Here is a 12,803-nt window from a genome sequence, read left to right as displayed (position 1 = left end):
GACAGTGCATCAGCCATCTTGTTGCATGGACAGGGAAAAATTCTCTGTGCTTGCTTCTCTCTGAAAGCAGCTGAGGATGAATTCTCTGCTCACAGCCTCTGACTAGGAAAAGAATGAACCCTGCTTCCCTCACTGTGCACCCACTCTTTGTGTGATGAAGCAGCAGCAGCTCCCTCTTCTGAGCTTCTAAGGATAATTTACCTTTTTCCTTGTTTGAAGAGAGACAGCTCAACTCCTTCCAAGGGAGAGAGTTCCCAGTTCAGTGCCAAGTGACAGAGCCATGCGTGCACTGTCCCCATTTCATCAGCAAAGGGGATGTTGATCTGTGCTTCATTCAGACCAACACCCATCTTCCTACTAAATCCCAGTGAGCAGTGGAGCAATGTGAGGAAACCTTTTTTTCATCCAAGAATGTAACCTGCTGCTACCAACACAAGCAACAGGTGCCTGAAAGGACTGAAGTTCTTCCCGCTCAGGGTTAGCCCTGTTCTAGCATTGGTGACTTAGAGGCTTAGCACACCTCCCACAGCATTACAGATGTAAGGAGGCAAGTCAAGCTACTTTGAAATCAGGAACTGTGATTTGATAAGCATGCTGTAGGTACACAAATATTCACATCTTAAGGAGACTGTTTCAGCATACCTGCAAGAGCTCTCGGAATTGACAGAAGACTCTCATGGACAAGAGGGTCATCAGCAGCATTAACCAAAAGAAGAGGAACATAGATCTACGTCAGGAAACACGACATGAAATGAAAGAAACAAAACAAAAGGGGTTGGTATTTGAATGTCAATCTACCAATTGTAAAAGTACCTTAGTGTAATTCAATTAAAATCTCTTATTTCAGAGTTATAACCCAATTGTAAGAAAGAGGCAGAGAGCAAACAGACTGAGTCCCCATTCTTAGAACTGAAATAACTACACCTTTTTTTTGCTCTGCATTGCTTTGCACATCAGTCAGCTATTACTCTGTTATGGACACCTTGGTTAAAGTCCAGGAAACTGCCCTGGAACATCTCCAGTCTCTGGTTCAGTAGAAAAGAACTGAGAATTGATCTCAGTTCCACTTTGGTAAAACTTTGCTCAAGCATCTGCCTGTCAGTGTTCAGAGTCTCTTCCACAGTATCCAGTGATCCTTTTCTCCTTGGAGGTACAGGCTCTGTGCAGGCACCCATTTCCCACTTTATCCACATATACTCAGCACAGTTCAGCTGAATGTGTGGCTTTATCTCCATCTCTTGGCTGCTACCACCTGCCAGAGTTATAAACACTTAAGAGCCCAGAGAATTTAGCCCCAGTGCTGGAGGAAGCAGGATCTGAAATCCCACTCCAATATACTGTGCCTGATTATTTCTGAAAATCCCAGCTAAGACAATTGCAGATATCAACAATAGAAACCACAGAGTATTTTCCCTGCAGTGCAAGAGCAGTCTGCTGCAAGAGCTTACCCTGTGTAAGTACTGCAGGCAACTTTCCTCTTCATAGTACTCCTTCAGGGAGTTGTAGCCATGGAATTTCCTGAAATAGAGAAGATTGTCATTAATAACACCTGCTTCAGCCATGTCACTATTAGTTTTAAGTGAGTACACATGCCCAGAAACAGGAATGATGCCTCAATTTCCACAGACTATTTTTTTAATACCCAATCTCTTTGCAAAACCCTTTGGCAGCACATGCCTTGATGGTTTTTGTGTCTTCTCAAACATTCTGAGAGCATGGGCAAGTCAAACATGCAAACTGAAGACCAGCAGCCTTCAGTGCTTCTTTTAAAACACACCACTCCACTTAATTGTACATATGGATGAAAAAGTCAGGATCTTGTTCATCTTTCCCTAAAAGTCTTTTAAAATACAAACCCAGCACAGCTTATAAACCTCAAACTTACTGGACAAGTTCCCCAGAATTCACTGTGGTTCCACTTCTTTGCCAAATCCCTTCACACCATCCCAAACTAAGAATTCAGTAAGCCTATATTCAAATGCTTTTTTTTTTTTTTAAATAAGGGACAACATATCTGTTGGTCCAAACTAGAAAAGCCTCAGGGATGGGGGACAAGCAGGGAGATTTCCCAAGGAATGTTTTTTTAATAAGCAGCCAACCATATTCCCAGTTTGTCAAAAGTGTCATCGCTTTTTAGCTAACACTTTACAGCTTTATTTTGGAAAGGGGTCAATGCCTGATACAGAACATGCCATGATATGAACACTGCCACTTAAAGTGCTGTGTTGCTGTCAAGGACACAGGCAGTAACAGGCTACTGCTTATTGGAGCAGAGCACTTAAATTAGGTGTTAGTATGATAAATAACAAAGGTTGCATTATCTCAGCCAACCCTATTGAGTATTGAGAAAGCAGAAGTGTTTTATGGGGAGAAGATTTTTCAAACAGAGCTAAGGAAATCCATGAGCAGTTCTGAGCTGCTTTTCCTACCTTAGTGAAGGCTGCAGGTTCAGGTGTTACCAATAAATAAATAAATAAATGCCTCCTGGATGATTTTAAAGAAGCTGTGACTATAAACAGTAAGCTGTTTTTTGTTGATTTTTTTTTTTCCTCTGCTAAGTTTGCTTCAGTGTGGAGGCAAGTAAGAATTTGAAGTTGTGTACACTGTATTTCAGCAGACTCCTGCAGGCACAGCAAGGGGATAGCAAGAGTAGCACTGGGAAGAGAAGGTACTTGTAGTTCTATAGGGGAGCAGAGAATTGCCCTTCATACCTCATAACGTTATCATCGATCTGCATAAGTGATGTTGCTGTATAGAGCTTGCCCAGATCAGCATCTGACAGGCTTTGTGGCTTCTTCATGTTATCTCCAAAAAGAGCTTGCCTGGAAGAGTGACATCAAGAATTACATCCAAATAACACAAGGGCAGCAAAACCATGACCTGCTGAAGGGCAACTGAGTTTACCAAATCTAACAAGATAAGATTAGAAGTGGGCTACATAAACATGAGGCTTTCTTAGGAGCAAGAACAGCTTATTTGTTCACTTACCTTTGCAGCAAGACAAACTCTAGCAGCCTCCTTGTAGGAAAAAATGTTTTCCTTATCTACTGAAAATCTGCATGAGGGTTTCTTTTAAAAGAAACTTCCCATAACAGAGAGCACTAAGGGTATTTGGACTAGAAGCTACATGCTAGAGGGAGGGTTCTTTGGCTTCAGACCAAAGCTGTGGATGGTATGGGTGAGAGCACCAGCAATGCTGGGCATAGCATCTCCTGCACCATCTGGTTCTAAAGCCTCCCAGCACAGACTTCAGGCTACCTCACACACAGAAATTACTCAGGGTATTACCTTAGCAGAAAGCTATTTACTATGGACAGTTGTCATAATTGGTTATTGCCCTCAAGGGAGGATGTGTTTCTTTATCAGAACAAACTTCTTCCCTACCAAACAGAACAAAAGCCACAAGCTGGAAAGGGATTTTTATTCCCTTTGAGAGGCAGCTGCATGGCAGAGCAAGAGGGAAACTAGGTTTGATTTGGGCGAGTTAGAGCACAAATGATTATGGAAAAAGTTTACTTAAGACACTTCCTTTCAAGCCAGCACCAGCTTTTTCTGGGTTAAAAATTTAAGTAACTTTTAATTGGAGCTTACCTAACTTCACATGTCAAATTTGTTCAAGTTGTCCAAATATTTGTAAACCTGGAATTAATTACATGGATCATCCTACACTGACTACTCTCCTTCTACAAGTGTTTCATACTGCACAGGAGTGTAAACAAAGAGCCAGAAGTCTGAAGTGACATATGTTCCTTCAGTGAAATAGGTCTTCAGATATTCCCCTCCTTTCCCTTCGGTCAGGCAACTTCCAATACACACAGATGAGGTACTTTCTTGCCTAGAAAGTACCACCCAGAGAACTTTTGATGGGGAAAACACCAACATCAAGCATGTCACCTGTTTAGCACACAAATTTCGTTGTTATGCAAGAGGCATGGATCAGCAATGACAGCACAAGGATCCTACAGTACACTTGCACTCCAGGAACAGCAATGTTAAGTGTTCTGCTGGCTACATGATCTTTCTAGAGGAACAGCTAGAAGCCAGAGCTACAGGTTTGACTATTTGCTTATTTGATAAGCAGCAACTCCATCTAGCAGATCTTGAAGATTAGTCCTACCTCAGGTAGATGGCAGAACAAGAGGCTCCTTCAATAGGGAATTCTTTGGCTAGAAGTGAAACAGATGCAGAATACTCCACTTTGAAGTTTAATTGCAATGTTTTCCTGCGCATGTCTTGTTTATTCATTAAGCAAGTTTCCACAGAACACAAAAAGACAGCAATGTCATTCTTCTAACAAGATGACCAAAGCTTATTTGTCTATTTTACAGTATCATGAGATGGATATAGCTTCACCTTCTGTTGGCTCATCTAAAGATCCACCAAGGAACTTGTGCTAAACTTTACAAGAGTCCTGTTTTAAAGGATCAGGCAGACAAAACCAACATAGCAATTGACCCAATCAATGCTGTCAGTGTGAGTGATGTACTGCAGTACCTGTGAGAAAGGATGATTTTCTTCATGTTGTCTGCCATGAGGAAGTTATAAAATCTTCTACAATGATCCCACTGCATGAAGGTTTCCTGTGCCCTAGAAAAACCACGGTGCAGAACAAACGAAGTTGTTAATGGAGCTCTTGAAAGATCAGATTAATACACTGTTAACATCTTATGGCAGCCTGGGGGTTGTGTAAACAAACCTCCAGGCCTTCCCTGCCACAGCTTAACCTTTTCCAGGAAATTACTTCCACTTTGATGAAGTCTGGTAGTATCAGAAAACAGATCTGCAGTGTCATCTTGCACAGTGCAATTAGCAGTTTTGATCAGAGCATTTAAGAGCCATCAATCAAGATCCATAACACTGACAAGAGGATTTTAGTATCCCTTTGCAGAAGTTTAACATAATTTACATAACGGGACTTTCAAGGAAAGGGATAAAACCTGTTGCTCAGCAGTGTTGTCTATTGTGTAATACAGCTCTGCAGAGGAAATAATTTGTGCAGGTGTTTCCAATATGTACAGATACTATTATTGTTTCAGTTCATTGGCAGGAACTGTAGGAATAAATACTAGTTGCAGCTGCAAGTGACATCTGAGTTGAAGTCTTTACCTATTCTCAAAGCAGAAGAGCACTTCACAGCTTATCTGTTGTTAAAACAGAATTTAAGCCATCCAGAGTTGTGTGAGCTCTGCCAGATACCAGCATTCCTTTGCTCTGCAGGGTCATGGGCAGGTTAGAGCTTTACTCCTAGCAGGGTTTGCTGTTACTGAGGGAACACACTGTCATTTACTGAGAGACTGAAGAATGCTGGGAGCAGTTTCAGCTACCAAAATTCTCCTACCACCTAAACATTAACATACCATGAGAACTACTGTAGATTTAGCATGACCTTCCAAGCTATAGCCTGCAAGTCCCCTACCAGGCAGGAGCAAGATGTTTTCTTGTAATTAGCCATGCTGGAGAGTTATGAATTAAAAGAAAAATCCATTACCTTTTTGTCTAGCCAGGCTACACCAACCACACTTATGCCAGGGCAGAAAAATGAAAGAAGACAAGAAAATGCACATTTCTTTCTTCACAAAAGGTTTTCCAAGCAAACCTATTAAGTTATTACAAGATGTTTGAAGTTAAAGCTACTACATATCCCTACAGTTCCTGTGGTGTACAGCAGTACTCCTAAAATGAAGGGGTGCAAGCATTAAAAAAAAAAAAGCACAGGCAGCTTCCAGTATTTTGAGGACTGCCCTGGTTTCAGAGCTGAGGTCTCTCCCCACAGCCTGTAGCTATGGTGAAGATGCATTCCACAAGATCAAGAAGCAGAATCAAGCCTATGCAGGCAGAGATTAAGGAATAAGGACACCCGTCCCTGTTTAGCCTCAGGGAACACATTCCCTAGACTCTGTTAATTCACTAAACTAAGAGTCTCATTCTTCTGGCAGATCCCAGCATTGCTGCTGCTCTGGAAAGGATTTCCTATTTGAGATCCTTGGTTCACCTTGCTCACTAAAACTTTTTTCCTTCACTTATGAAAGTTATTTGGGAAATAAATGCTGGACAAACCAATATAAATAATAATAAAAAAAGGAACTGTAAACAAATTGGTCACATTGCCAGCATAATCCACTTCCATGTAGCCCTGAAGGCTGAAGCCAGCTATTTTAATGTACCAGACCAAACCCAGGAAGGCAGTGGCTTCTACCTGGAGGTGCTTTGGGCCTCCTCCCTGCCACTTCTATAACCAGGGCACAAGGCCCTCTGTCCCTCCTCCTGACTTTTGCTCAGTAGATGTTGGCTTCCCCTAGCTCTTCAGCTAATTAGCACTTTGAGCAGATGCAGATACTAGGAAAGGAGACACAAGACCTAAAAAGCCTTCCTGCTGGCTGTCCAGTAATACAGAGCAGATGTTTTGTGGCAGGAGGTTTGCTAGGATATATTTACCCAGCAGGTGGAGGCAAGAGCTCAATAATACACACAACCCACATGATGAGGGTGCGTTAAACTCAGGGGGGAAAAAAACCCAACTGAGTTGTTTTTCCACACAAATATCCAAGTGGAGAATTGTTAATCAGGTTGTCCTTGCCATGCAAGCATAACAGCATTACTCACAACAGCATTTTGGAAATCAGGAATACAATATTGCATAATTGTGGAAGATGAACCAAGTGGACCTCAGCCAGATATTATCCCTGCAAACCCTGTCTGATGGTTGTAATTAAGGAGCTGGCTTCAAAAGGATGCTCTGTGCTCTATGCCAGAACCCCAGGACAGCTAAGAACATTTTACTTGAAACAAAACAGAACAGCTGTTCCTGTAGCATCTGTTCAGACTTTAAGGGTGTGAACTAGCAGCAGATTATACACTTTTTTAGCAGTAGTCACATCTGACCTCAAAAGGTATTAGATAGCTGGAATATTACATACATATCAAGCTTTTACTCATATCTTAGTGCTTCCAGAAAAGCTTTTTGCTTTTACCTGTAAGAGCCTGATTCAGAAAAGGTGTCTTCAGACTGCTGAATAACAAACTAGTCCCTACACAGGCAGAGCATCATCAGTACCAAGAGTTCCAGCTACCCTGACCAGGGCAGTCTGTGAGGCTGAATTCCATAGCAAGCCCCTCAAACACCTGCCACAGTTTCACCATTCATATCAGCCCAAAGGACCTTGACTCAAATACTTAAGTCTCAACAGTCTCTTTTGCCTTCTAAGTCATCTCATGGCTCAAAACTGTAGGTAAATTCCTGCAGTCAGCTACACCTTAGTAACTGTCCAGATGTACAAACAGTAAAACTGAAAACAGCAGCTTAGCCAGTTACAGGGTTTTAATCTTCATTACCTGTGCATATATGCCAAGGTCAAAATACATTAGTTGAGTCCAGTTTTCAAGCAGCACTGCTGTGCCTGGACCCTTCATCAGTACATGCAACTGAAGCCATCACAGCACCTCAAGTGTCACAGCTTTGCCTTCCAGGTGGGAAGGCATTAATATTTTCAGATTTTAGGGCTGTAATAATTTTCCTCCTCACCTTCCCCACTCCTATAACACAGCTGCAAGCACCTCTCCATCCCCTGATCAGCCCACAGCACTGTTTCAGTGACACACACTAAGAGGGGAGCACAGACTGACAGAATGTGCTGTGTCTTTCCAGTCTCCCCAGGTAAGAGCTGCCAGATGAAACTGCACACCGAAGTCAAACAAGCTATTATGAACCACGGGATATTTCTCAGAGTGATGAGACAGTGTAAACTATTGCTTGCAAACCTGGCATCAGCTCAGCAGCTGGTCACACTGCCCAGCCTGCCTGGTTAATTACACCAGGACTGCACAGGGAATGCCTCCTCTTAGGACACTGTAGCCATGAGACAGCATCACATGCACAGTCCAGAAGCTGCCAGCATGTATCTCACCAGGTACACAAAACCTGTTTGCATTGCTGACAAGTTTACTTGTGCTTGCAAATTAACAAAGCTTCAGCTGCTCCATCAGGAGTGTGCCACCCTACACACTCAGTCTGTCAGACTAGTTCAGTGCAAGAGAAACATCCATCTTCACCCTGCCCTTCCAAAGATCTCCCCACTCCCACAAGAAGAGAGCAGCATGGGGAAGGCTCCAGACCTACCTCAGTGCACTGTACCCCTGGCACAAGCTGACACAGCACAGGACTCGCTCCTGGTTGGCCTGGCTCTCTCCCAGGTATTTGCACACTATGTTTCCACCCAGGCTGAAGCCCACAACAACCAGCTGGGTCTGAGGGTAGGTCTTCTTGATATAATTCACCATGGCACCAAATTCCCAGGTACATCCTAAAAAGAAGAACAAAGTTAAAAAACATCATCTAATATATTTAAATTCTCACTTGAAGCTTCAGTTGCATGCCTTAAATTCAGCTTTTTACCCTTTCTGACTTTTCAATAGCCTTAAGGTTTTAACAGCTCTGATTGACATGCGTTGATACATCTGTGAGTCCTGTGGAGCTTAGCTCATGCTTAGTTCTGACTTCTGGCTGAGTGTTTCAGCATGGTTCAGGCACTTCCTTGTGAACACTCTTGATGAACAATCTTCAAGACTACAAATTCTGCATTGCTCTGGTTTCCTCTGGAAGAAGCCAGAGGTCAAAGTACTTTAGTGTTAGACCTTTGTGACTTCAGGGCAGCTCAGAAATCCAAAACTAGAAAAGCAACACGTCAAGCTTGATATAGAGGCTGGGATTCAGCGAATCCCAAATTTAGGCTACTTGCTCTTCAACAAACATGCCTGGAATACAGCAAAGCTAAAAGGGCACTGAGTTATTTGGGTAGGAGGCAGAGTAAAGTCTACTGGACTTGCTGGCACTTAACAAGCAACTCCGCCAAATGATTTACTGTCTTACTCAAAGGAAGTGCTAGGCATTCTTAGCCCTTTCCAAGGCTATAAAAGACTCAGAAAGGTATGTCTCAAAAGATACACTACAGAATAACACCCTAAGGTCTAAAGCAAAGCTCCATGAAAGCAAACTCTTTTATCAAAATAGCAAATGCTCTAACAAGTAGAAATTTAGTTTTCAAGACATGGTAGTCTTGCAGCCATTAACAGCCTAGGGCCTCACTACAAATGAGGGTATTCCTGAAGTGTTTCCCAAAGAGGAGTATATTTAATAATTCTAAAACAAGCAACAAAGCATTACAGCCTACTTGTCTGCCACACTTGGCACCTCAAAGCACTGTACTTCTGTTTTGACAATTTAACTGTGCAAGGTAACTATTCTGTTAGTCCAAAATCTAAGCAGTGGTTTAGCTAACTTTAAAAAAACAAAACCTAACACAAATCTAAACACATAGTTGACAGGGTACCTATACATACAGTAAAGAGGGAGATGAGGGCTCAAGAGAGCTCAGGAACAAACAGATTAGGTCACAGGCAAAGAGGCCCCATTCTACAAAGGTCACATTACTCACCAAAAGGGCAATTAAGACTAGCTGGAGTCACCCTTCACACGGTTTCAAAGCATTTATTCCTTTTAATTTCTAGGTTAAAAAAGACTTCCTTTTACTCAAGGTGAGACCCATAATCATGGCAGCTAAGCACTACCATTTCTGGAGCTTTACTGTCATACTCCTGAACTGTTGCTGACTTGTGTTACATGCAGGAGCAAATCCTCACATGTCCCTCCTAAGATATAAGTGTACTTTCTGGATAGGCTGGTAGAAACTCCTCTCAAGTTACATTGCACAAAGCCTCAGAAGTGGCATTTATCCTTCAGGGACAGGTTTGTTTCACATTCCATGAAACTGGCAAATTCAGTATCTCTAAAATCATTTGAACAGGCTCTGGATAGGCAATAAAGGGTTGTTTTCCCAAAAAAAGTTTTCTTACAAAAAACTGCCTCCTTGATGAGAATACACGGGTAAGAGCTGGCAGAAGAGACAAAAGGGAATTTAGTATTAGTTTCCTCTTATCAAAGGTCAGTTTAGTTCTTAAGAAACAGTACAATATTGTTTTACCCCCACTGGGGTACAGCAGTTCTGTTATCCTGAAGGAGGCTGATCAATCCCTACAAGTTTCATGAGCTTGGAAGTAAGTTCCCCAGGTGCCACAAAGTACCCACCATATGTGAACATCCGTGGTGAAGTGAGCTCAATGTTTGGCAGGGCTCCCAAGTGATTCAGGACAGCACATCTGTACCCGTTTTTCTGGGCATAGTCAACAAAGGTGCGGATATACTGCTTCTCACTGTGGTTAGCAATCCCCGGGCAGATCACCATCGTGACATCCTCTGTGCTCAGAAAGAGAGAGAAGTTAAGTAAATGTCACTTCATGCAAATTAAGAGAGTCAGAAGATTTCCATTTCAGACCCGTGGGAAACCACCTACCACAAGCAAGCTAGAATTCCTACTAGTCTGCCAAAAATCCTGTATGGGACAGGAGACCAGCAGCTCTAGTACTACAGATGTGAAAAAGTAATTGATGCTATGGGAGATGAACAGTTTTTAACTTCAGGGAAAGCTGTGCAAACAGTTCTCCAGGCACTGCCTGGACACCAAGAGTACATTCTCCTGTCTGAAGGACATTTTTGATGTTACACATGCTCTGCCTTCCGACAGCCTGCTGTGACTGTCGTGTGTGGAAGCTGTGCAGCCCAGCACTCCAAGCAGACTGGTTATGCTATTTCCCTTCTAGAGCTGGGTGTAATACAGATCTTCCAAATGAAGCACAGACATTCTGATCAGCTGACATTAACTATCATCTACTTTGTGGCTAATCTAATGATATTTGATCTGCTGACACTTCACTAGTTTAACAAGATATCATTTCATCAACCAAGAAAGTAATTGCTGTAATTCAAGCAAGCAGAGTAAATTACATTTAGGATTATCATATGCACTTCAAATTAACTGTAACTCTCATGTGCCAAGCTCCAACATTACGAGCTCTAGCCACTGAATTTTTATCTTATTAGAGAAGCACTGCTCAGATTCTCTCCAGTAAGATAACAGTAACTGCTCTAGCACAGCACTGTACCATGAAGATCTCAATACTGACAGTTTAAAAAAAGAAATCTGCTTTTCTCAGAGCCAAATGGGAGCCATGGGCTCTATACTCATCTGTCCCCCAGAGCACAGAATCAAGGTTAGCAGCTAGATGCAGCCAGCAGCTGTTGGACTGACCTCCAGTGCAGTGCTCAGAGCATGGCTCAAAGAGATCAAAGGTGGCTGTTGCTCCATCTGGCATCGTGAGGTACTTGCGAAGTCCATATGGATGTGGTGATCTCACTCTCCCCATTTTTCCATAAAGAGCTGTCTGGATATGTCCACTCTTTCCCCAGATGAGGGGTGGAATGTACCTGAAAGGCAGTAATTTAATTGCTTACCCCTGCTGTGTTAACGAGCCCTTGAGAACACAAACACTCCCATTACAAATCCCTCACCAGCTCCCAAATATAGTAACAAATATGGAATTGTTTTTGCTCTGACTGAACTGGCAGCAGTGATCTTTGCATCTTTACACAAGAGTAGAGCCCAAAACACTCAAAGTTGAAAAATCAGCACTGATAGCAGCAGCCAAAACCAAGACATTCCCTATATTGAGATATTAGAGGAACAAATGCTTCTCACTAAATACACAGAGGCCTAGTGCCTTGGTGAGATCAGGAGTGCATGCTGCCAACCAAAGTGACCTCCAGAACTGTACAGTGCTGTAAATCTGTTTTAATTGAAACACTAAAGCCTCCTGGGTTGAGCCACATGAACTCGTGTAAGTACTTGACTGTACAAGCCAGTGGCAGAAACAACAGGATTCACTCCAAGTTCCCAAAAATTGAAAGCCCCAAGACTTGTTAGCTGGGACCACAGAACTGCTTAACTAAGTTAAGCAAAGAGCACAGTACATGTTGATTTTGCATTTCAGAATTAGGTAAAAGCCAGGCCAGTGTTAAGAGAACCAGTCAGAACTGATCGAACTCCACTGAATAACAAATCCCTTCCAGTAAGAGGGGTGAGTCTACCAATTATTTATGCTTATCAAGGGTATATTAAAGCTATGTGACAAAGCAGATTGTCTCTTTTCCCGGCTTACAGGCCCTCAAAAAAGATACACGAGAAACACAGCTATGAGCTGGAAAGCATTAAAGGCTTAGTTATCAGATTTTTTTAGCGCAAGCAGAGCTGCAAGTGGTTTAACAGGAAACATACTGTGCCCTAGCACCACCACCATGTGGGCAAGTCACCTGGTCACTCAGGGAAGGAAACTGAGCCAACGCCTTGAAAAAGAGAGTTACATCAGCTCTGAACAGGAAAGCATGCATGATTTATTGTTGAGGAGAACAGCAGCCCCAAGGGACACACTTCCAATTAAAGAACTGTGGTCTCTGGTGCACAGAGCAGGGTATCCAGAAGAAGCTTGAGAGCTTCTGACTTCACCTTGGATCCTGAGGGATTAGCAACTCCCTCCCTGTTGTATTGAGGGTTTCCTGCAATTATTCCTTTTGACTTTTAGCGAGCATATGAAGCAGAGATCATGTTCTTCCCTGTTCACAAAAAACTAGGCAGCTCAGGGCTCAAATTTACTACTTAAGACCATAATCCACTAGAATGTGACAGAAACCCTACCTTTGTGCTCTGACACTACCTACTCATACAGCTGGACCTTTCCCCATGCCAGCTCTTATGTGTCATATCCGCAACTCCCGCCTCCCCCGCACACTCCTTAAAAGACTTCCTATCAAATAAAAACTACTTAGGGTTGTTTAGCAAGACAAGAGCAGCACTATGCCCTCTTTCTCCCCCATTTCTATCCCTCATCTGAGGGGGACTTCTTACAGTCAAAGCAAC

At 42.7% G+C, this 12,803-nt stretch overlaps 1 protein-coding gene across 3 annotated transcripts in view; it reads right to left on the bottom strand.

The window, feature by feature from the left end:
- ABHD2 (abhydrolase domain containing 2, acylglycerol lipase) overlaps positions 1-12,803 on the bottom strand; it is a 37,654-nt gene that overhangs the window by 5,720 nt on the left and 19,131 nt on the right. For all 3 annotated transcript variants that reach the window (XM_014251200.2, XM_005521580.3, XM_014251201.2), the window contains 7 exons: positions 11,142-11,317; positions 10,082-10,249; positions 8,117-8,300; positions 4,495-4,587; positions 2,712-2,822; positions 1,449-1,518; positions 643-727 (listed from right to left, as the gene is read on the bottom strand). In XM_014251200.2, coding sequence (XP_014106675.2) covers positions 643-727; positions 1,449-1,518; positions 2,712-2,822; positions 4,495-4,587; positions 8,117-8,300; positions 10,082-10,249; positions 11,142-11,317 — 887 coding nt within the window. The remainder of the gene's footprint in view (positions 1-642; positions 728-1,448; positions 1,519-2,711; positions 2,823-4,494; positions 4,588-8,116; positions 8,301-10,081; positions 10,250-11,141; positions 11,318-12,803) is intronic.

The sequence above is a fragment of the Pseudopodoces humilis genome, chromosome 16 (genome assembly GCF_049639895.1).
Source record: "Pseudopodoces humilis isolate 2021_Gansu_Grassland_sample_001 chromosome 16, ASM4963989v1, whole genome shotgun sequence".
Taxonomy (NCBI): Eukaryota; Metazoa; Chordata; class Aves; order Passeriformes; family Paridae; genus Pseudopodoces; species Pseudopodoces humilis.
This window is presented reverse-complemented; position numbering and strand designations above follow the sequence as displayed.